The 26,012-nt window shown below is 43.4% G+C and overlaps 1 protein-coding gene across 4 annotated transcripts in view; it reads left to right on the forward strand.

Moving 5' to 3' along the window:
• bmpr1bb (bone morphogenetic protein receptor, type IBb) overlaps positions 1–26,012 on the forward strand; it is a 120,421-nt gene that overhangs the window by 85,460 nt on the left and 8,949 nt on the right. For all 4 annotated transcript variants that reach the window (XM_072659308.1, XM_072659309.1, XM_072659311.1 and 1 more), the window contains 3 exons: positions 21,495–21,654; positions 22,367–22,469; positions 22,739–22,841. In XM_072659308.1, coding sequence (XP_072515409.1) covers positions 21,495–21,654; positions 22,367–22,469; positions 22,739–22,841 — 366 coding nt within the window. The remainder of the gene's footprint in view (positions 1–21,494; positions 21,655–22,366; positions 22,470–22,738; positions 22,842–26,012) is intronic.

The raw sequence follows: 26,012 nt of genomic DNA on the forward strand, positions 1-26,012 counted from the left end.
GTGTAAAAGGTCAGAAGGTCAGCCTCTAAAATGCTCAGTTTAAATGGTTGAATTACAGAATGAATGTACTTAGCCCTGAACACACAAGGCTTATCACACACTAAGGTGTATTACTCAGTAACTACAGGAAAGTCTGTAGAAACTGGTGGGGCTGATTGTAATAATAAATAGATTGTAATAACACTTTTGGCCCGCCGGTGGACCATAGGCTGTTTAAAGGGTTACCTGGATTGAAAGTGGAGATTGTTGGTAAAGTACTGTCAGTGCTGTTCGTGTTTACATGATTCAAATCTATCTCAGCTCTAGCGCTTGTTTTCTGAAAATATTTGGACGCTTAGTTTGGTTCTGGTTTTCCTACATTCTGCTCTCCAAGCACAGGTTTTACTGAATATTGAAAATAAAATAAAAAAAGTATTTTTGCATTTGTTTATCCTAAAATGATCTTAATAATATTATTAAAACTTTCTTAAAAGAGTATCTATCAGAACTTTCTTACGAGCTTCTTAGTGTTTATCTTAAGATCCTTCATAAATGTTTTCTAAGGAAAGCCTTTGTGAGTCCGGCCCCTGTTATTGTTATTGTTATATATAGGTTGTGTCAGTTGGACTAGATGGATCTAGATTAGGGTTGTCACAGTATCCACATTTCTGAATGAACGAGGCTGAACCAAAGGATACTATAGCAAAATAAAAAAGGAAAATGGCAAATGTTTCTTTGATGAATTAAACAGTTGTAGATCAGCATCGTCACACAAAAAACACCAATCTCCAGTTCTCCCGTAATAATAATAATAATAATAATAATAATAAAAATGTGAATCTGACAGTTGTTCTTCACGCTATTTTAAAATATATTATGGAGAATAAACATGAATGGGTAGTTTATTCCTGGCAAGCGATGTCTTTAGGTATTTTTTATTGGACTACACTGTTAAAAGTATAAGGTCCTTCAGGAATTTACTGTGGAGGAGCCGTGGAGGAACCTCTTAACCCTTTAACTCTCCTAGGCTTATCACACACTACGGTGTATTACTCAGTAACTACAGGGACTTCTGGACTAGTGAGGCTATTTTATTTTGGTGATAGAAGTTTCTAATGAAACTTGCCGGCAGGCCCTAGGCATTTTTAACGGATTAAGGTTCTTTGAGAAACCTTCAAGAAAAAGGTTCCTTAAGATGTTCCTCTACAGTTTTAGACTGAGGAACCTCCAAATATTCCTCAAGGTTCTTATCATTTTATCAGTGTAGATTGAGGAGTAGATTTCATGATGGATGGACCAATAGAGATGCTTCAAGAAGACATTTTTTGGATTTTTGGAGATACAATGAGATACAAACTTACTGTAATGTCAGCCTACTCCGTCAGCTCTACTATTCAAGAACACTGCTGCGTGATTAGCTGTGATTGGCTTTTGGCTGCAGGCCTGTGTGCAGTGTGCTGTTTGCTATGTTTACAGTGCTGGTTAGTTAGCACTCCCGTAGCTGCTCCGGATGGCTGTGGTCTCACTAAGGTTCACTCCGGCTCACAGGCGGTGCCGGAACGCTCCGAGCCCAGCTGCATCTCATTTACCAGCTCGGGCCAGGGGCGCCAACAAAAACGCCTTTTTCCCAGAGTGCTTTTCTCTGACAGGGCCACGGCAGAGTGAGGCAGGGGCTACTGACTCACCTCTGCTTCACGTGCTACACACACACACACACACACACACACACATGTGCATCCACGTGCCCCTTAACACATATACACATACACTCAATCACTCCCAGTGACAGGCCAGTTCACATTCAGTCATCTGTTTTCTTAGTTTAAGGCGATCCCTTCAGTGGGATAACGCCCGAAAAAGTCCCACTCCCAAAGACTTTCCTTTATCAGTGTTTGGAACCAGTCTGGCACCACAGCACTTCTAAGAGCACGGCAGGCTGTTAAAGTCAGTTTATACGTGTTAAAGCAGTAGTTTGGCTAAATTACTGCGTCAGGCGGTGTTAGAATCTACAGAAGCAGAAACCACATACACACATGTGAGGTGGTTTGTGGTGAATCGGCTGATTAGTGGCAGATACAGTAGTACTGTAAGTGAGCTGCAGTATCCTTGTAGCTCCAGTGAAAAACTAGTGAAGTAATCTTCACACACCAACATGCACAGCAGCTACAAGGCTGGTCTAGTAATGGAAGCCACCAGTTAATCTGGCATACCTGATTTTGGTTAACTGATCTGTACTGAATCCTGAATTTTGCTTTCCCTTTGCTGGAACCCTTTACCTCATTTTGATGACGATATAGTGCTGAAAAGGGGTTCTTTACCTTGTTTTGATAACAATATAATACCGAAAAGGGTTCTTTACCTTATTTTGATAACGATATAATACTGAAAATGGTTATTTACCTCATAATGATAACAATATAATACTAAAAAGGGTTCTTTACCTCATTTTGATAACGATATAGTACTGAAAATGGTTATTTACCTCATAATGATAACAATATAATACTAAAAAGGGTTCTTTACCTCATTTTGATAATGATATAATACTGAAAATGGATATTTACCTCATAATGATAACAATATAATACCGAAAAGGGTTCTTTACCTTATTTTGATAACGATATAATACTGAAAATGGTTATTTACCTCATAATGATAACAATATAATACTAAAAAGGGTTCTTTACCTTATTTTGATAACGATATAATACTGAAAATGGTTATTTACCTCATAATGATAACAATATAATACTAAAAAGGGTTCTTTACCTCATTTTGATAACGATATAGTACTGAAAATGGGTTATTTACCTCATAATGATAACGATATAGTACTGAAAATGGTTATTTACCTCATAATGATAACAATATAATACTAAAAAGGGTTCTTTACCTCATTTTGATAACGATATAGTACTGAAAATGGGTTATTTACCTCATAATGATAACGATATAGTACTGAAAATGGTTATTTACCTCATAATGATAACAATATAATACTAAAAAGGGTTCTTTACCTCATTTTGATAGCGATATAGTACTGAAAAAGAGTTATTTACCTCATTTTGATAACGATATAGTAGTGAAAAGGGGTTCTTTACCTCATTTTGATAACGATATAGTACTGAAAATGGGTTATTTACCTCGTTTTGATAACGATATAGTAGTGAAAAGGGTTTTTACCTCTTTTTTTTACCTCCTGAATTTTGCTTTATAGACTAAATGCTTTGAGAACCCACATATGCAAGTCTGTTTTCCTAGCAAGGTGGCTTGGTATGTGATGACGATAACAACCCCCCTCCCCATGATACTATCATCAATCTGCAATGACTGTACGGTGTGGTCAGACGAGGGAGACTGCACACAATTACATAGTCCTAGTCAATGATGACTTGTGGTTTCCTTTAATTAGCCTGTAGATTGTTCCATTAGCCACATTAGCCTCAGAGCTTTGGTGCAAAGCTGATGAATGAAGTGCCTTCTCCGTGCATATGCTCAGTAACTACAGGGACTTCTGTTCAAACTGGTGCGGCTATTCTCTGCTATTAAAAGTTTATAGTAACATTTTCAGCCTGCCGGAGAGCCATAGATTGTTTTAGGGGTTAATGTAATGCCTTTACTGCAGTGGTCCGCTCTGCCTGTGTGTTTATATGCATCCATAAGCCCATCATGCTTTGATGATGTAGCCTTCAGGCTCTGGATTAGACAGTTGCGGTGTTAAAAGCTGCAGAAGGCGTGGGGGGAGAAGAGTGTTTTTATCGTCGTATAGACTCAGCAGTGTGGGGGTGAGGTCAGCTTTGCCTGCCCTTATCTCCCCCTGACCTTCAGAGTGGGAATGCGCAGATGAGTTCCCAGAGGAGAGCTCACACTCCGACTGAAGTGCTCAAGGTGACATTCCTCCAACTGTTCCTGTGTACCTGTGTGTTTAAGCTTGTAGGACTAAGAGTGTATGTGTGTTTTATGTGTACACACATGTCCAAATACTTGTGGACACCCCTTCTAATGAACACATTCAGCTACTTTAAGTTGCACCCATTGCTGAGACAGATGTGCAAATGCACACACACACACTGCTTGTTCAGTCACTGTAGGGAAGTATTGCCAATAGATTAGGACTCTCTAGAGCAGGTAATAATGAACCATCATGAGGGGCCTCCTCAGCAGTGTTCTCTGGAATGATGGTTAGTGCTTCATCCCATACTTTCGAGATGAGTTGGCGGAGATTAGGTGGGGTGGTAATCATCCAACATCATGCTCTTGTATCTCTGAATACAATCAAACCCTCACAGCAATGCTTCAGAATCTTATAGAAATCTTTCTCCCCTGTACAGTGGAGACTGTATGTTACCAAGAATGAGAATGTTACCAAGGGAACACCAGGGCCATTTCTGTTTTTTTTTTAGTACACTAGCTAGCTAGGACATGACTAATCAACAGAGGCATTACTGAAAATCACGTCACCCTCCTCCTTAGTTCTACTCAGCAGATGTTTTCAAGGCTGACGGCGCATTGCCAAAGATGAAACGCTGAGGGTTTCCTTTATACCATAGAAGAAACATCCTACATCCAACATCCAGTGCTTGCCTGACAAATCCCAAATAGGACAACCTCAGAATCTGATCGTGAAAACTGTGTAAAGGGACTTTCTGAAGGAATTTCTTCTGAAGAACGTTTGGTGAATAAGGCCCATTGTTTATTATGGGTCCAAAAGTGGTCCTTCACTCAAAGAACCATTCAAAGCAAGCAAGTCCGCTCAAGGTTTTTCAGACTGATACAGGTCGAGGGAAAGGTGTCAGCTGACTGTAAGCTTCCATTATTAGCAGTCATCTACATCAGCCCTGCAGCTCAGTGCAAGGCTAAAAAAGCAAACCTCTGAGTGGATGGAAGGAAGGGCTCACAGACGTGAAGCGTCAGGGGGACGATGGGGAGAGATGTGGGCAGTGGTGGGAGAGAACAGAAGTGAAACAGCAGCCGCAGCTCCGGGCCCGGTCCAGCCGGACAGCTTCCTGACAGGACGCGGATCAGGTTCCCCCAAACAGAACCTGATCTGCTGCTCAGATGCTTGGGCCCCTGCACCTGTGGCCTAGACCGTGGAGGGCACATACAGCCAGCGAGTCAGCCGAGCAGGCATGGGTTGGGAGGGGGGGTCGAACTTCCTTAAACTGACACCCTCATTACCACCAGAGCAAAGATAATTATGTGAGCAGTCAAAAGTTTAGACACATCTGCTCTTTGAATGGTTTTCCTCATTCATTTTTCTTCTTTCCAAAACTAGGAAATAACACTAGGAATTATATGGGGACTAAAAAGCAAAATGGCCATGATCATTATCACTTTCTTGAACCATATTGCTGTCAGAGGTGAACGAGGGGACCTGAAATTGGGTCTCTTAGATTTTGCCGTATTGGCAGGAGGTCGGTGATTATGGGTGCATTGTCGGTCGACATTATCAATTAGCTGATGTAACAGTTGGACCCTAGTCTACTACAGCTGTTTAAGGTAGGATCCCAGCCAACATGCTCATATGGGGCACACATGGATAGAACATGGGCTTGGTAGGTTCCAGGTGAACATGGGCTGAGTGGCTTTGAGTGGGTTTGCATACGTGTTGTTACTGTGATCCAGTTGGTCTTCCCGAATAGGAGCAATCTTTACAACCCCCTCATCTAGGTCCCTTTTGCAGTGTATACAACCCAGATGCATGCCATGTTTAACCCATCCTGGTCCCATCATCGACCCTGGTGGACATCCGAATGGAACCCATGGACAAAACTTTCACAATCCCAGTTGGGCTACCCATACAGGTCCCACATGGGCATGTTATCTGGGATGTAGCCCCTCAAGCCTGATGGTATGTGACTGTAATGCTTTTAAAGAACTTTAGTAAGCATTCTTTATTCTGAGAATGAAAATGTAATAATTTTATCCTTTTAATAAACTAATGCCAAAAGTGGAAAGTGTGTAAACGCTCGCACAGAACGACATTTGAACGGACTAAAGCAAACAGCAAAGGGCAAACAAAGCGTGCGAGGAAGTTATTAAAGCTGAGGCCTTTGAGTAATAAGAGTAACGTAAACTCACGCTCGCTGCTCATACAATAACCTCTCTCACACACACACATATACACATGACAGACAAGAGACAGGTGGTCGCCGACTCTGGCACTTTATGAAACGGGGGGCTTTATCCGGGATCCCTCTGGTATTGTGTGCATGAGCGTGAGAGCGTGTGTGTGTGTATGTGTGTGTGAGAGAGAAGCGGCAGGGCTGTGGATGGAGGGAAGGCCGAGGGGTCTCTCTGTGTCTAAACATGGTGTGGAAGAAACAGTGGGCAGCTGGACTCGGGGACAGGCATGGAGCTGCAGAGGGACGGGCGGCCACTCCATACCTCATCACATGCTCCTGTCTCCCAGTCCTACTAGAAGAGACGACTATTTTTTTTTTTGCTTATTTGTCGTCTGAGCCCATAATAGAACGTCGCAAGCTCAAATATCAAAGCACAGTGTGAGACTGATGGCCTGTTTTGTCACTCATTGTCCACTTTATTAGAAACCCGTACCTTCTAGCTCCACTCTCTGGCTGGACTATGTGATCTACTTTGGGTGTTGGAGCATTCTCAGCCCAGCAGTGAGACTGAGACACAGTAGAGACATGGTAAAACACCCTATGTCTAAAAGTTTGTGGACATGCTGCTGTACAAAGTGGGCCTAAGGTCACCATGCCCAGTGCCAGGAGTATTCTAAAGAGGTATTAAGCCCCCCAGCTTTGAGCTGTGGAGCAGTGGAACTGTGTTCTCTGGAGAGAAGCTCCTAGAGGCTTCATCCAAATCCCAAAAATCGTAAACTCACTAATGCTCTGGTGGTTGAATATGAACGAGTCCATCTAGTGGAAAGCCTTCTCAGAAGAGTGCAGGCTATTCCTGCAGGAAATGATGGACCTTCCCCTTTTTAATACCCTAGATTTGGGGAGGAACATTGGAGAAGCAGGAAGAGCACTGCTAGGTTCAGAGTGGTCCATCACCCCAACATATCCAGCCAAGAGCAGCTCTGTGGTCAGAAAATGAGGATGGTATCAGCGCAGATTGTGCAGGGAAACATATGCCTCCTTTTCTGCAGCAGCATGATGAAGCGACAAGGTTGAGGTTTCTAATAAAGTGGCCAGTTAATGTACAACAACAACCCTTCCCTACACACCTGATAGAAATTTCCCTTCAGCACGTTTACCTTATCTGGTCGTCTGAAATGCCTGCATCCATGCTTGCTCTGCTCCTACCATTTGACCTCCTGACAGTGAGTAGATATCCCAAATCTGTTACAGCTCATGTTTATGGATACAAGGCCCTTTGTTTTGGGTAGTGACTAGAGGCCAGGAAATAGAGGCCAGTAAATAAATAAAAGATCCGGTGCGCTGCGGTATCCAAGGATCAAGAGTTATCAGTCCCCGTCTCTGAAAACACCTGCTTTCCCCGTAACCTTTGAGGAGGGAACACAGACCGCTGCTTTGTCCAGCTCTGCTCCTGCACTGCTCCAAATTAGGCTCCCCCCCCCTCTTTATCAGATGGACTTTGGCGAGTGCCTTTGAAGTGCAATCAGATGGTGCAGGTGTTTCTCAGGTAAATGAGCTCGCGGCCAGTGGGCCGCGATGACCGCGGCCAAGTCCTCCCCTCCGGCTCCAGCTGCTCCGCCACGATAAGACACTCTCGCCTGTCTGATCCGCTCTGAATGGGAAACGGAAAAGCGGCCTGCGGGTTATTTTACTGAGATGCAAAGCAGAATGCTAGCAAAGGCTCACCAGGGTCCTGTGGGCTGGCCAAGGCCCAGAGTGCCGCGGTAAGTGCAGGTCTAAACAGGTACAGGTGTCAAAGACGGATGGGCCGAGCGCTCCGAAAGGGAATAGTGCGTGATTAATCTTTATTTAGACAGCCAGGAATAAATGAAACCGTACGCTAAGTGTTTCCATTACATTTGACTCACAGGGTTGGCACAGAGTCATGTCGAAAGAGTTAGCAGCCTAAGTGATACAGAAGAGATCTTTACAGCACTTCAAGCGATGTGTGTGAACGTGAGCGGTATATTGGAGAGAAAACAAGTGGACACACTGGGTGTGTTTACAGGCTTTGGCAGTACTGCACCATACTGGATTCAGGGAGCTAGTTGAGATGGGTTGAAAGATCAGGCTACAGTTGGATGAACTTGGATTCGTTTAGACGTGTCATTCATTTAGGGTGTGATCATTTGGCATTTGTAGACTACACAAGAAGATGTTGCTAGAAGAAGAACATGAGAGGTTTTAGTGCATATCTAAAGACGCTCTTCTCCAGAGAAATGTACAAAAGTGCTTCACTGTTCACTCCGTAGTTTAGATACTGCTAAATATAAGAGTCAGAATGGAGACCATAATATTCAACATACACTACTGCTTACCCCACCCAACACCACTATGCTCCCCCCATCCTTTTTCATTACTCCACTACACACATTCTTGTACTGCATTTCTCCCTGTTTGCACTAGCTACCTAACATTTACTCCACCTTGAGTTCACATACATTCGTCTTTCTCTAACGTCTCTTCCTTCTAATACATCAGATGCAGTCCTGTAGCAAATCTAGCCTGCAGTCTAGGTAGCAGAGTACTAAAATAGTTTGAGCATTTTGTAGCATTTTCTGGTTCTCAGAATTCCCAACAACTGCTATTAGCATTGTAAAACAGGTAAAGGGCTATCGTACCATCTCTAATATTAATATTAACAATAACAATAAGTGATGGGATCAGTCCTGCTGTTTCAGACTCCTGCACCTCCTCCTTTCTCCACTTATTTAACGATCATGTCTATGTTGAGTTGAATCAGATGTGTTAGAGCGGGGGAAACTCTGAACCGTACAGTCCCGGCGTCCCCCAGGACAGAGATGGAGAAACAGTGGACTAGACTGAGAAGATTGATGGAGGCTAACATTGCTTTTCTGTGCATGCATCGGAGGGACTCCCTTGATGTGAACCACATAAATCCGTCAGCCATTGGTCACGGGGGCTACAGGATCCAGCCTCTTCGGCGAGCGTGCTCGGGTCAGATGAAGGCAGCAAATGCGGAACAGATTGGTGGCGCTCTCCATCATGCGGGACGGCCGCGCCAGGAGAGGGACAGCGGCCTCCGTTTGGAGATCGCTCCAGCAGACAGAGGGAAGATGGATAGAAGCTCTCCGCTTTGTCACGCCGCCCCAGACGTTAGCCCCTGTTTGTTGGTAGAGTGGCGAGAGCTTTGAAGTGAATGGGGGGTTAAGGGGGAGCGAGGGAGGGGCCGGAGCACGGCTGGGTGACGGATGAATCCGTCTCAACTCCGGGGTGAAGGAAGCAGGGTCAGAGCTTTTCAGAAGATGGCCAGATTTACTCACGGCACCTGGAGAACTCGGCCTGTCCTCTCTTTTCTCTCTTCATCTATGTGAAATGCGTCAGGCGTGCCGCTGTCTGCTCCATGCATTAAGAGAGACCTTATCCAAACTCACTTTCCCAGCTGCTGTAAACGCTTCATTTCGCTCGAATTTAAATGGCACACTGCCAAAAAAAAAAGGTAGAAAATCAGTCATACTAAATTGGGGCTCTGTTGGAACGCCCAAATGTCCAAGTTTCAGTGATGTAGTTGATGCTTTAAGCTGATGCTATTTTTCGGTGGTCTCCCCCTTCTTTTGTATTAGTACACTTGGTGCAGTGTATCAGCTCTAGAGCACGATGCTTCCACCACCATGCTTAACAGCTGGTACAGCGCCCTTAGGATTGAATGCTTCACCTTTACTCCTCCAAACATGCTACTGGTCATCGGGGTCAAACAACTCAGTCTTTGTCTCGCCTCAGTGTAAACCATTCCTCCAGAAGGTTGTCAGCTGATGACTTTAGTCCAGCTTGAAGAATTTGTTTTTTGGAGGAGGGGCTTCTTTCTCAGTCCACGGTGACGTTAACCTTGCTTGACTGTATTGACTCATTCTGTCTTGAAAAAAGAAAAGTTTGAAAAAATCATTGAAAGCTCAGTATTAGCTTGACATTAGCCTGCCCATGGTGTGTGTAACTACACTAGAGCTGCACTGTATTGGGGGTAACAATGACATTGCAATATAAATGTATTTCCTGCAAAATATTGTAATATATTCAGATATTGAATAATATTAAAAGGCTTCTAGTATACAGCGTCTTCTTATAGCCCAGTTTGATTTAGGCCAAGCTGGTCCAACACTGGACACCCAAGGTGTAACAGCATAGATCGTAGGAGTGTTAGAATGTGGATCAAGTACATCTGCGAGGCCTAATGTGAAGCCCCTGCAGCACAGTGATAAGCATGGCCTATATGTTTAGGTAAGAAAGTGTGTAGCCCCTTTAGTCTCCTGAGCGTGTCTCCATATATATATATATATATATGTATGTGTGTATGTGTATGTGTGTGTATGTGTGTATGTGTGTTTGTGTGTGTGTGTGTGTGTGTGTGTTTGTGTGGCCCAGCAGTGAGTCGGGTTTCTTTCTGACCTTGCAGGTTTGTCATCACTGATCTCAACATGTTTTGTTGGTGTTGTGTATGAGCGGAACGAGCTGACAGATAGAGCGAATGAAAGCTGCTGTTTCAGTGATGTGATCGAGGATATGCTACAAACATTGGCCTTGGGCTCAGGCAGTGTGCTAATCAGCATGTTCTGCTGATAATCAGTGGCTGTTCTGTGCCAAAGGTTTGGGGACACCTTGATTTTCTTTGTGGGTTTGCGCTTAACCTAACTACTTATCATGTAAAAAAAACAAAAACTTTATTTAAAGGGGTGTAAAGCCCCCCAGCATTGAGCTGTGATGCAGTGGGGGACTGTGTTCTCTAGAATAATGATTGGTGCTCCATCCAGTATTTTTGGAATGAGTTGGGCAGTTGGGGATGAGGTGGGGTGGTGATCATCTAACCTGGGGTGGTGTATTCACCATGACCTCACTAACACTGAATGCAATCAAATCTTCACATCAATGCCCCAAAGTCTAGTGGAAAGCCCTCTCTGCACAGTAATATGTTTTTGTAATACCCTTGAATTTTCGGTGGGGGGTGGGGGGGGGGGGGGGACAGGTGATAATATGTCCCAATACTTTTGTCCGTACTTTTTTAACCTCAAGTGACCCCTCAAACCAATCATAATCAGGTCATATTTTTTCATGAGCAGGTTTTGACCACAGACTGTTTCTTCTCAGTCTCCTCAGTATTCATGCCTGATCAGGAACCAGTAAGTACGAACTAGCGAGTCCACATTGTAAAAACAGCCCTGTAACTGTGGTAAATGACTGTAATGCACAGCCTAAGTGTTGATGAAAATGACCGCGTCTGCATTCCACACTTTCACAGCAGTGAAACAGGGCTTGGGAGAGTGGATTGTTGATAGAGCTGTCCCTTCTCTCTGCTGTGACTGGGTGATGTCTGCACTGCCAGGCGAAGCATGTAAACAGAGTTCTTTCTGCTTCTACTTGAACTTAGCCAGCACATCCTAACACTGCCTGAATGATTTGTTGGGCCTTGCGACCTGGCCAGAGTGCTGCACTTCAGCCAGCGCTGGCAAAGGTTGGCTTCCAGCACTCGCCATGACGGTTGCTGGAGTAACTCCGGGTTGAGCATAAGTTTACCTCAGTAATCAGATATATAGAGCTCAACTTCTACCAGAAAACAAAAGCTTGAAAAAGGGGACAGGCCTGCTGCTGTGGGGTTGTTTACTTTGCCATGGCTACACTGGACCTCAACACCACTATCAATCTCTATGCTGCCTAAAGAAGAGCTGTTTCACTTTTTGTGTGTTTTTGTTCTAAACCACAGAGCTCCACTGGTGACATATAAACACAACTGGCCACTACTGAGTAAGAGGTGGGAACGACATCATTAAGTATTGACCATGACTTAGTAAGTCTTTGAAATTAGATAATTAAGCCATGACCACTACTTAGTAAGGAGAGGAATGAGATAATTAAGTCGTGGCCATGACTTAAAAGGGTGTGGGAATAAGATAACTAAGTCATGGCCACTTCTTAGTAGGACTTGGGAATAAGATAATTAAGTTGTGGTCATTACTTTGTAAACTGTGGGAACAACATAATTAAGTCGTGGCCATGACTTAAAAGGGTGTGGGAATAAGATAATTAAGTTGTGGCCACTTCTTAGTAAGACTTGGGAACAAGATAATTAAGTTGTGGCCATGACTTAAAAGGGTGTAGGAATAAGATAATTAAGTTGTTTCCACTACTTAGTAAGGTGTGGGACCAAGATCACTAAGCTATGGCCATGACTTAGTAAGGCTTGGAAATGAGATAATTAAGTTGTGGCCACTACTTAGTAAGATTTTTTAGATATTTGCAGTTCCTTTAACAGCTCCCTCACCTTTAGGAACAGTAGCAGCAAGAACATCCTGGGTGTGTCCGAACTTTTGATGGGCAGTGTGTATGTGTCTGCTGTGTCTGCTGTTTTTTTTATTTTTTGAGGTTTATGATGGAAGCCATTAAAAGTGTGTTAAGTCTCTCCTGAAAGACAGTGGAGTCATGTGTCTACTGGAAACGTGGCTTATCGGAGTAGAGGCCGGTTTTCAGAGGTGTGGTCAGACAGTGCTCTGCCCACAGAAGAACTTAAAAAGCTAACACGTCTGCATGAGGTTGTTTTGTGGTGAAGGTGCCGTGTGCTAGCTGCGATGTTTAACCACAAAGACTAATGGTGCATTATCCAACCCTGAGGGACTCTCTCTCTCTCTCTCTGTCTGTCTCTGTCTCTCTCTCTGTCTGTCTCGCTCTACCTTTATTCCTCTACTTCTGTTTCATGTTTTCTCACTCTGGTCTGAAATAGGGAGCGTTTTGTACCACAAGTGTAAACATTCAGTGTATGGACTACACATATCAGCCATAAAAATAAGACCACCTCCTTGTTTCTACACTTTTTGTCCATTGTATCAGATCCACTGACCACATCGGAGCACCTTGTAGTTCTACAATTCCAGACTGTAGTCCATCTGTTCTCTCTTCAATGCTCAGGACCCCACAGGACCACCACCACCACAGAGCAGGTAGTACTTATGTGGTGGGTCATTCTCAGCACTGCAGACAAGCTGAAAATAGTCCAGCAACCAGAAATATCCAGCCAACAGCATCCTGTGGGCAGCGTCCAGTGACCACCGAAGAGGGACTAGAGGATGACCAACACAACCTGTGCAGCAACAGATACAGAGCTTCTGTCTCTGACTTTACGCCTATAAGGTGGACCAACTAGGTGTAGGAGTGTCTAATACAGTGGACAGTGGGTGGACAGTCACTCTAGCAGCACTGCTGTGTCTGATGCACTCGTACCACCAGCGCAATGCACACTACTAACACACCACCACCAGGTCAGTGTCACTGCAGTGCTGAGAATGACCCACCACCAAAATGCTACCTGCTCTGTAGTGGTCAGTCCTGTGGGAGACTGACCATTGAAGAACAATCAGCTCCACTTTACCTTGTGTAGAAACAAGGAGGTGGTGTTAATGTTATGGCTGATCAGTGTATGTGCACGAGAAACCATATTTCACTAGATCTACTAATGCTTGAGCGACCAGTGGCGGCTGGTTGGGCTGTGGAGCAGTGGATCTACATTCTCTGGAGTGATGGAGTGGCAGGACTGAACGTCCTGCTCTGGAAACCTTACTTCAACAATGCTGTCAGAGCTATGTGCAATCAAATTCTCTCCGAAATATCCCAGCAGCTAGTGGAAAGCCTTCCCAGAAGCGTATAGGCGGTTGACAGACTTCTTTGTTTATACCCTTTCTTTCTGAAGACGTTTGAAGGTCTATCAGTGATCATGAAGGATGGCTCGAGGAAATGAATGAAATAAAAACTCACCGCTGTCATTTTCTCATATTGCTTTGGAAGAATCCCAGTAAAATCATAGAATCTCTTTATTAGAGATTTTGGTGATATTTGAAGCTGCATTAGGCCAATTCAGTGGGAGCGTCTGGTGGATCTGGTTCTCCAAAAGCACTTGATCAGTCTACATCATATTAAAGAAATAGAACGACAGAGGGAAAAGGGGTCCCTCTCTTAAAGGTGCTGGGCTAAAACGGCTTCCATTTGGTGGAGCTGGTGTGTAAGCGAGGCCCCTGCTGTGTTTATATCTCCTCAGGTCTTTAAAAGGCCTGCCTGACAGCACAGGCGTTATTAATGGAGCTCTCTCCACCTCTCTCTTTCTCTCTCTCAGTTCTGTCCCAGGCCGGGCCGGCTGCTGCTGGCTGTTAGGCCTGGGCCGGTAGCTCAGAAGCCATGGGCCCCTCTACAACCCCACCACGGCCCCTGGGAACTAGGTCCGGAGTTCAGCACCCACCCCGACTCATACCTAACATGTTCCACAGTCATCCATCATGCGCTAAGTAAATGTGGTGTGGTGGGTTTACAGCAGGGGTGAGGGGGGTTGTGGACGTCCTTAATGGAGGCAAATGAGAGGATAAACAGCCCACTGGATGGATATTTACACTACTGCACTACAAGGTCCTCTCCCCCCTCTCTTTTTTTATGGGAACTGTTAATAGAGAAAGGGTCTCCTTGTATTTTTAGCAGCTTCATGATCATTAAAGCGCTGTATTAATGAAGGTGAGAGGGTGAGGTTCAGTAAGTTGTGATTAAAAAATGTCTTGATTTTAATGGTTTCTGGATCAAGGAAGGCAAATATGTAGCCCCTGAAACACTGCTTCCATATTTGGCACGACAGATACATAGCTTGGGACACATGGGTGTGAATAGCATGGTCCACAGATTCTCATCGGAACCCCAAATTCCGGGCACGTGCATCCGACATGGTGTGACGATGTGGACTGTGTAAGTCTAATAATACCTGCAGTGCACACCATGAAGCCCCCAGGCCCATTCAAACGCTTGCAAGTTGACTACATTACACTGCCACCTTGTAAAGTAAACAAGATGTGTTAATTGTCTGTGACAAGTTGTCCCGTTGGTTGGAAGCATATCCAACAAAAAAGGGAACTGCGCTGAGTGCTTGTCCAAGACTACATACCATATTGGGGATTGCCGGACAGCATAATCCACTGCCATGACGAAGGGTAGAGTCAGGAGTCTAGTTTCCAAAGCTGGAGTTTCAAAAATGATGCAGAGAAATGCAGTGAAATAGGACCCCTACCAAACATGCAACACCTGGTACACCCTCTGGTTAAACTGCCCCCATCCATACTTAACAGCACTTAAAGCTTTTGTCTTTGAGAGAGAGAGAGAGAGGGGGGGGGGATCAAGCTCAGGTGTTTCAGTCTATCCTTCTACTGTGAGAACAAGACTCGATCAGAACAATGAGGACATCACCTCAGCATCACTGAATATGTTAATAACTCCAAGACTGAACTTGGGAGCTATGGAAAAACCTAAAAAGCTGTGATTCATGTAAAATCCCAGCATCTGCTGTTAGAATTAGCAGTGAAGGCTAATAAGCTAATAGACTGCTTTTTTCCTGACACTGAAAAAGGAATAATTGGAACTGAGTGGTTGTTTTGACTGGGTGTTAAATACATGAAGGGTGCTCTCTAAGTGCTCTCAGCCTGTTGTTTTCTGTGGTCTGTATTCCACAAGAGTGTTAATACCTCCTCTTCCTCGTCTCCATGTGTATTTAGCATGACATTTTTTTAAAGGTGACACAATACCCCTATTCCCACAACTGACCACAGCTCCTGCGTCCTTAATGAAATGTCTGTGACACTGAAGTCAAAATAGCACAAGGATCCAGCACCACCGCACCTCTCTCACCCTGTCGAAGCGTCACTGTTCACAGTGGCCGGTTTGAGTGCCTGTTCCTTTTTATTAAAAATGAACACCCCCAGCCTGGACCCCTTTTCATTACTTATCTCGGCTACACACATTCCTAGCCTTTACCTCTACGTTTAGACTAGCTAGGTAACGTTTACTTCACCTTGAGTTCACATCTTTTTCTCTCTTTCACGCTCTCTCTCGCTTCCGCACTTGCTCTCGCACACCACTCAGACTCTCTCTCCCTCCCTGCTGGGTTGTCTTATTTCACAGTTTGTGGGTTGGTAAGCACTTCAGATATCCAGTAAAAGGTGAGTTTTTCGGAGTATGTTTCCTTTCATAACATACTATGTACAGCGAAATGTGTCCTCCGCATTTAACCTATCTGTGGTAGTGAACACACACACACACACTAGTGACCTAGGGGCAGTGAGCACACACACATCCAGAGCGATGGGCAGCCAACTCCAGCGAGCAGAGAGGATAAAGGGCCTTGCTCAAGGGCCCAACATTGGGCCCCCCGGGAATCGAACCCACAACCCTGTTATCAATAGCCCGGTGCTCTAACCGCTGAGCCACCACTGCCCCACACTGATTCATACTCAAATAGTCAGATTGAATTGAATCAAACTGTGATTGAATTGCATCAAATTGTTTTCCTAAAGAATCAGGAGGTGATCGAGTCGTTGTGAGGTCACAGATTTACTATCTGAATCTGCTCTGTTAACTTCGGTCACCACTGAAGTTGGAGTGAGAAAGTTGAGTGGCGTTCTGGCAGTCTCAGACGGCCTTCAAGATGCGCTTGGTAGGCGCTCTTGATGCAACAGTCAAGGCCATGCCATCTGCCCGTTTATCGTGATACCGCCTCCCATATCTGCACGGTACAGAGTGTTCTCTTTAACAGTACACACTGTCCATGTGATGCCAGGCCCTGACTCACTACAAATTCATCACCGACATTAAGCACTAACAAGCTGTTCGGCTTACTGGTTAATGTTCGAGTGGGCCTTTTTGTTTTTTGACAGGTATGGCAAATAGTTATATGGGTTTTCTAAAGCTCGTAAGGTCAGTGAGAGGTTTGTGAGATAGTCCAGGACGGCCACGCACCTCCGTTCTCCCTTAAATTTCCCAGTGTGATGATCAATGTGTTATTGCTGCTCGCTCAGCCCAAATAAGGATGAGCCTTGTGTTCCAGAGCTTTTGGAAAGTGGATTTCTATCAAATTCAAAGCTAGACGCATCTCAGCGTTATGTATTTAGATGAGTGTATTTTGTTCTGCTTGCGTGTGTGTGTGCGGGAAGGGAACGGGCCTGTAAATCTCAGGATGACATTGTGGCAGCTCTGTTTGTGCGCAGTGTAATAGTGAAATAAATGGCCGTGTCTGAGAGCTTGTGAGAGGCAGTGAATCAATGTTGGCTTAGTTTCAGCCATGCCATCTGATTTATGTCCTACAATAAGTGAGTGTGAATAGTAGTCTGGGATATGCTAGTGGCCTGCAGAGACTCCTTGCAGACGCACACACAAACACACACACACACACACACACACACACACACACACACACACACGTACACACAGGGCTGATATTCGGATCAATCCTTAACTTCGCTGTCATTGACCTGAAGTCCGCTGAGAGTCGTTTGGCCACTTGCTGAGTCTATTTAAATGTAACATCTATCAGCAAACTCAGTGCAGGAGGTTCGGGACACTACGAGCCAGAGGTTGAGGAAATCTATTGTGAGGGCTGCGTTGTTCGGTAATCGTTATCGTGATGTTGGCCTTCTCAGGCTTTAGTAAGGATCCTAAATAAAGTTCATAGTGGGGCTGGGCGCTATGGCCAAAATGTTTAGCAAGGTATTTTTTTTTATTCTTATGGCTTTATTCTATATCTCTGTATTTCTTTACATAGAATATATAGCAAAGCTATAGAGCATATAGCAAAAACAAGCTACAAAGAAAGGCCAAACCATGGATGGACAGAAACACGAGATAAACGCCCAGTATGCAGCTGAGAAAACTGAGAATCCAGCAGCCGTTTTTTACATTGGAATGAATAGAAATGCTTCAAACAATGTATGAGCTACACTTGTGTGTTGGAAATTGTATTTAACCATACGGACAAAAATATTGGGACATCTGCTCATTTATTGTTTCAAGGGTTTTAAAAAGAGCTTTTCCTGCTTTTGTTAGAGTAACTGTCTCTACTGTCCAGGGAAGAAGGCTTTCTACAAGATTTTGGAGGAGCATTGCTGTGGGGATTTAATCAAGAGTGTTAGTGTGGTCAGGATGTTGGATGATGACCACCACCCAACCTGATTCACAACTTCCCAAACCATCCACAGCAATATATTGTTGTCCAAATATTAAATAGAGCACCAGAGAATACAGTACCACTGCTCCACAGCTCTATGCTGGGGGGCTTTATACCCCTCTAGCCCACATCTGGCATTAGCCATGGTGCCAACAGGTTCATGTTTATCTGCTCCAAAGAGACCTGTTCTGTTTTCTGCAGTGTTTTTCTACAGTGACTATACAAGCTGTGTTTGTGTGTGCATCTGCACATTACTGTTAGTGATGGGTAGCACCTAAAATGGGTGTCCACAAACATTTGGACATGTTTTATATTCTGTAGTATTTTCCTTATTCTAACGTTCTTATTAAGCACTGCATTTGACCAATCACTAAACACGCACAGATGTTTCTGTGGGAGTCTGGGTAAATGAAGGCATTCAGCCAACAAACGTAAATCATTGTCGTCATATTAAAAAAAGAGAGTCTCTGTGTGCTCTGTTAGCCACACCCCCACAACCGAGGCGTCACTAGACAGCCCGGGATGTTCGCAATTCCAACAGACTGCATAAATGGTAGTTGACTTATAGGCCTCGGACTGTGTCCCCCACAGTGGATGAAAATGAATTGCTGGGTCTCAGGAGGCTGTGGTCAAATTACAGGTGCTGTAAAATGCTTCAGCGTTCAGCTCGCTCGTCCAGCCCACTAGAGTGCTCCCTCCTCCGTTTCTCCTTTTTTAACATCCTCTCATATCTTCAGTGTAAAGCCGTCTAGCGCAGAAGGCCAGGCGTGCTGGAAACGGGAGTTTGGATAGTAATGTACACCAGCAAAGCTTTTCAGGTTTCCTCTTTCCTCTGCTTCAGCCCCGGCCTTCTGTTATTTTACTGCAAGTCGAGTGAAGTTGAGTAGACTCAAGGTAACACTCAGCCTAGCCCATTAAAGTGCTTCTCTCTGTGGACACAATCATTTGTAGGCCCTAAAAGTCCATGCGGCTGCTACGTGCTCGGCTCCGTCAGAATAGCATGCAAGGAACAGAATACGTCTTGTGTTGATCTTACAGGTTCATGGTGTTGGCTTCTGCTGTGTAAATGCTGTAGGTGCTACAGATATGAGCTACAGTGTAGATTAGGGCTCTTCAGTGCAGATGAAATGTCAATTTACTACATATTGCTCTTGTGTCAGGTCGTCTGCAAACACCTAAACATCCCAAAATTCAACAGTAGACTACCCTCACAGTCCCCTTGATTGAAAATGTTGAAATATCAGACCGTTAATGGTGACATTATCTATAATGCAGAATAGTTTTGATGACTATTTGTGACAAATGTACTCATGATATAAATAGGGTTAGGTTTAAGGTGAAAAGCAGGCAGAGCCACTGTAAAATGCACTAAACCCAGTAAAGGAAAGTGAAAGCTTGGTGCTAACATTAGCGTCTGCATAGCAGTCCTATGAAGAGGAGCTAGCAGAGCATTATTGCAGTGGAGAGCTTCAGTGCAATGTGGTTTGATAAGCAAAAGCTACTGATAGACTTAAAGGCCTGTATTAGGCTGCCATTTTTAATGCTGATATTTTGCATGCATGTCGTCATATAATCATGAACAAGAGACTGGAAAATACAACAGAGAATTAAAGTAAAATTTGATGTTTAAAGAATTGTCAAAGCTTTATTGTTGATTATTATGTACTAAGAATTGTTTCAAATGTGTGGCAACTTGGACTAAGCAGTATCAGTCACATTAGGGACACATTAGATCAGTCAAAGTTATGTTTATCCAGCATCTTGGTAAAAAATAACCAGCATTATTCATCTGGAGATATGTTTACTGTGACTTGATGCTGATTAATGTGACCTAATGCTAATTCTATATTAGAACAAACTGCCGAACCCTTAAACCTCTTTCCTCTTTTTGGTGGTTATTTCTGCCGATTATTTCTGCCGACTATTCTACTTTTTATTGTACTGTTTATCATATGACATATGGCCTCTGCACTGGCTTGGTATTGCCATAGATTGTAACTATGTGGCACAATACCACCATGCCTGATAGCGATATTGCAACCTTGAGTATCTGCCCATACCAATACCGTATTTCTCCCCTCTCTTAACCCTTGGACTCCTAGCCCAATTTTGTGTAATCTTGTGATAGTAATTCCAAAGAATTTATAAGAGACAGTCAATCAGGCCATGTTATTTCAGGAGATTCTAGGCTACTTAGATAAGTCTGAATTTGAGACAGACTTTAGATATTGGTACAAATCTGACGACACTTTGATCAAAATTTACTTAATCATGTCTACAATTGGAGTTTTTGCTTGTAAAAGATGTAGGAGCATGGTTCGAAAGGGGAAGTATTGCTGCTTGTTTTAGAATATATATAAGTTACACTAAAGCCTAGAATACTGGCATGAAGGCTTGAACCATGCATTGTCCTAAACATGATAGGTTAGAGCAGTGGGTTCGGATTATACTTTTTTTTTTCAATTCCGATATCCAATCTAGTGAGTTTGGCCAGTATTGGATTGGTTTTGTACAAGAAAGTGAGAGTATAAGGCACATGTCACTCAAACAACGTACAAGAATGAAAGCCTCATACATGTTTTATATAGGTATAAAAATCACGGTACCACAGAGAAACCGCAGATTCTATTTCAGACAGTGGATTTCAACCAGTAAATACAACCAAAGCCAGTCAACTTCAGTTCCACCTTCGGACCCTTGAGGGGCCTGTGGAAAGAAGATAGTCCATCAAGATCAACGATATTTTTGAACAACATTATTTACAATCACTGAAAGACCTTGATTTATCTTAATAGTCACACCAGCCCACCTGGATCATATGAGATACTTTTCTGCAGGCCTCAGTTGCATTTCAACCCTCTTCAGTGTCAGCATTGTATTGCAGTATATTGTAAATGTAAGAGATACATACACATTGTGAAAAAGCTTAAGTGCTGTACCCAAAGCCCCGGCCCACATTCATCCACCTGAATTAGCGTGTCGTTTAAGTGCAGCGTTTAAAGTGAGATATTCCATAATTCATCTGTGGAGCAAGTTCAGAGCGATGTGAAATGAGGAAAAGCCACTATATTGAATAGGAATCATCCTTTACAGACTCTTTCACTACACTGCACACACACTCGCTGTACACACAGAGCACAAAAAGGCCTTTCTTTGCGAGCGTGTCCGAGCTAGCCCCTCTGAACAGGCTTTGACTCACTGCGGCTCCGGGCAGGTATGCCGAGTAGGGGCCAGGCTGGCCGCTGTTGACTTTAACGATCACAGTGACGCTGTCAGAGTTTCTGCTGTGACAGTGCCATGACAAACAGGAGTGGAAAACCTTATTTACGGTGTGAACACAGCTCTCTAAACGCCCGTGTGATTTATCGACCTCGTTAGAGCCAGCACGAGTCCTCTAGGCTGCTTCTCTGAACCCGGTTCTTAATTTTATTTCCTTTCTGCAGCGAACGTGTTGGACACCATGCTGTTGCGGAATTCTGGGAAGGTGACAATGGATAGCCGGAAGGAGGACAGTGGCAGCTCAGTGCCAGTGGTGCCTGAAAGGACGTTGTGGTGCCACTGCTACCACCACTGTCCCGAGGACTCCACCAATAACACCTGCAGGTTAGATCCACACCCAGTGGCGTCCCAGCAATAGTTGGTGATTGTATAATCCACCTCCTTTGAACTGTCAATACTCTTGGTATTTACAGCTTCCATTCCCAGCACACATCCTACACACATGTCCAAATGTTTGTGGACACCTCTTCTAATGAATCCATTGCTGAGACAGATGTTCAAATGCCCATGCATATCCACACAGCATGTCTAGTACCTGTAGAGAAGCATTTCCAAAGGATTCATATTAGCAAACCTCAGTGCCTTCATCAGTTACCACACACACACTACCCATAATTCCTCATGGATCCAAAAGTGGTTCTTCTGTGGTATCAGCAATGCAGCTATTACACTGGCTGGCCACTCTGTCCACACTGTGTTATTAGTTAATGCATAAGCTTGCCATTAAGACTCCACCACCAACATCTGCAGTATGTGCTTTAGTTTAGCCAGTTCTTGCGTTCCATCCATGCCCATCAGGCTTTCTGCTTTGCAGGCATGAAAGGTATGCTGGTATTGTGCTTCTCACAAGAGCGAATACAATTAGATTTAGGTTTGGCTCAGTTCTTCTAGCTGCACTACTGATGTCATCAGGGCTGCAGGCCTCAAACAAGTGGAGCTGTTTTTCCAAGCCTAGTCAGGTCATTGCTGATACTGGTGGTGGCGATGATGGTAGTGACCGTTTCATGGCCTCTAACTGTTACTCTAACATCCGCAGAACTGACGGCTACTGCTTCACCATGGTTGAGGAGGAAGATGGCGGTCCACCTGTGCTCACCTCTGGCTGTTTGGGCCTAGTGGGCTCTGAGTTTCAGTGCAGGGTAAGGAAAACACTCCTACTCTCTTTGCTCAGGCTTTTTTAAAAACCTTATAGAGTTATATACATATATTGTTGCATGCCCAGCAATAAATATGATATTAATAAAGACTTAGGATCCAAATTTTGACTGAAACTTTTCACTCCACTTATTTGAAGATGCTAGAAATGAGAATTTGGAGAATTTAATACAACATTACCAAACGCTATGGCTATATATGACTTCTTGGGGTTAACAGCTGTATCTCAATTGCTTTATTGGTTGTTCTCCAGGACACAGGGAACTCTCGTTTGAGGAGGGTACTAGAGTGCTGCACAGATCAAGACTACTGCAATAGAGACCTCCATCCAACCCTGCCTCCACTCAACACACCTAGTAAGGCTTCTCATTGTCTTTTCAGTATCCATTCAGTAGAAAGGCATAAGGCCTATATGAGCTCGGTTGGTTTTACCCAAGCAGACACTGCAGTGCAAATGACTCAGGGTTCCCAAGCATCCTGGATAATCCTGGAAAACCTGGAAAGCATATAATCATAGATCAACAATCAACAAATTAAATTTAAGAAATTGTTCAAATGTCCTGGAAATATTAGTGAGCTCCTGGGACGGTGAGCCTGTTGAGCCATGTGGACAGATGTGGACTCAGGGCATCAGGTGTTACAGTGTTTAATGTTATAAATGGATTGAGACAGTGAGATTCTACTCAGTGTAAAAGTATTTGCCACTGATGAATAGGACATGTGCGTTACACATAGTGGCCAGCTGTCTTTGTTAATCATTAGGTTTTTAAGCTGTTAGCTACATTTTCAATAGATGTTTTCTTGCTAGCTAGCATCAGTCAGCTATATTGCGTGTAGCTGCTTCCAATTTGGTGACCATTAGTTCCATTAACAACAATTATTGTATTAAAGATGTTGCAGGTAGAGATGCTTTGCATGAACTAAATGTTCATTAAGCCTTTAAAACGTTCTTCATCAAAAAGGTTTTTTATTTATGGAACCAAAAGTGTATTTTAAGGCTTTAATGCCTGAACCATCAAATTCAACTTTTTGCAAGCTGGAGCTTTAAGCTTTTGGAGCTTTTAAGCTTTAGCAAAAGGGTGTAAGCATAAAGAGTGGACACCTTAAATGTGCTGCCTAAAATGTGATTTTAAAAGTAGAAATCTGTATGTAATTTTCTGATGCACAGACAGTGCACAGATAATCCACCAGGTGGCAGAAAACAAATATATGATCCTTTTTTTTATAATTTCATGAATTATTATTTGATTTATGTATTTATTTATGAATTTATATATTATTGTCATTGTTTGCATACTATTTCAATAATTAATTTTACCACGGATGTTTCTGAGAAATCAACTACGATATACTAGGGTTAAGAGGGTATATTTGTTATTTAGCTGCACCATCCCTCTCCAAGGGCAGCTCTAAAACCAGTGAGTCTCAAGTTTGAAAAGCACCACTAGATTTTCAGAGGAATTCCCACATATATAGTGTGTGTGTGTAAAATCAGCTGATACTGAGAGGCCCTAATGCATGCGGTGTACGCATGTTGCCATGTAGTGAAGGCATGCAAAATGTCCTGGACAATGTTTTCCTAAAAAGAGTGGGAACCCTGTGACTATGAATTTGTGCTCCTTCAGTCTCACAGTAATAATTGAATGACCTTCTATGATTGGCTGGACCGAGAGCTTCCACGGTAATGGAAGTCCTGTTCCAGTCCAGCCTACGCTAATGAAATAACACAACCTGCAGATACCCACCGCTGTACACTGCAGTCACTGTTCTGCAGCGTGTGCACGTCCAGGCTCTGACCTTTCAGTCCTGTAGATCTTTGGTATTTTGGGGAATTACAGATTTTTTTTTTCTCTTAAACCAACCGGCCAGACAAATCCCTCACAGATTACACTACGGAAAGTCCACCGCTAAAACATTCATAATCACACATCACTGCTGAATCTGACATCACGGCTCATCTCTTCTCCTCAAGGCTGCAACACCAACCAGGAGAAAAACCAAGGACCTGTCTGTGGTCAGCTTACGTTAGCCCGAGCCTGTGCACTAGTGTGTGTGTCAGTGTTTATGCCTTTGTGTGTTCACACTCCAAATAAGGCTTTTTATCCTCTCCAATCCTTTGAATAGTGAGTCACACAATCAACCAGCCTGGCATACAATAAAACATCGCTAAGCATGCTGAGCATGCTGCTATAGCTGGTATAGAAGCCATGCCTCTCCCGCCACAGTGCTGGTGATGTGTGTGTGTTTTGAGAACTGCACAGTTCATAAGTACACTCGACATGCACGTGAATGATGATGTGCTTTCCATTATGCTAAAAAACAGTGCTAACTAACCTTGCGTTTGAGTAATGTGAAGACTCATACCTGTTTCACTGTTGCAGAGCCAGAAATAGAACTGACACCCTCACAGCTTTGCTTTTGTACAATGTCAGGACGTGGGGTCAGGTGTGTTATACACTGGAAAGAGTAACATGATAACAATTTGAATTTGGTTGAAGTGAGTCATTTCAGTATGTTAATTTAATGATTACCCAGATACATAAACTGAAAAAATGAATTGTTGATGTTATATATTTAATGTAGTTATACAGATGAAAATATAATTCTACATATACTAGTAAATGAAATTCAATTAAATGAAGTGCTATGAACCTGTAGCATTTGTTGAAAATGCTTTAGAAGTTGTGTTACGTTATGTTATGCTGAGTGAACGCACTGTAGAGTGTGGTAGCGCTGTTCTTCTCTTTTTTTCTGAAAGTGTTTAATAAACTCTGTTTATACGTTTAGTTCAAAACTGGATTTAAATACAATTAAAACTCTTTCCTGAAAATTATGCTGTAGTTCATATTTAGTTTAAGCTTTAGGTTTTTAGTATTATGGGGTAGATTTTGTCAGATTGGACTGGTCTAATTCTGATAAGTCTCACAATGCAAAAGTAACACATTAGGGGCCGGATACATAAAAGATTTCCTAAGAAAATGGCAACGAAGAATTTTGGGATAAACACTAAGAAGTTCATAAAAATGTTTTTAAATGGATTCTGGAAAAGTAAAACTATGACCCTAAATATCCTAAAAAATGTGTTATCCTCCCCAGTCCATCACAAATGTACAATATGACACTGGCTTTTTTTATATCAATTAAAAATATATATTTATTTGATTTATTTTTGCATTTCTTACAGTGTAAAGTAGTAAACACTAAAATGTCAAGCTGCTCTTCTACCCTGTGTGTTGATTAGTTTCAGGGGTGTATAAATACATGCAGCTTTTTTATATCAGTATATCACAGTGTGCTGAATCCTAACCCGGTATAGTGACGCGCATCATGTCACTAGGTTCTTGCCAGTACACAGCCCTACTGTTGAAAGCAGCTCCCCTCAGATCCTCAGTGGGAGCAGCTCAGAGGAGCGCTGGTATCTAGCTCAGGGCTGATGGTTTGTGACAGGTTAAAGCGCTACAAACCGCACATTTTGGGCCGGCCTGAGTGGGGAGCTGGTGGGTGGGGGGGGCAAAGGGGGGCAGGTG

Source organism: Salminus brasiliensis, chromosome 16 (genome assembly GCF_030463535.1).
Source record: "Salminus brasiliensis chromosome 16, fSalBra1.hap2, whole genome shotgun sequence".
In the NCBI taxonomy this organism is placed as follows: Eukaryota; Metazoa; Chordata; class Actinopteri; order Characiformes; family Bryconidae; genus Salminus; species Salminus brasiliensis.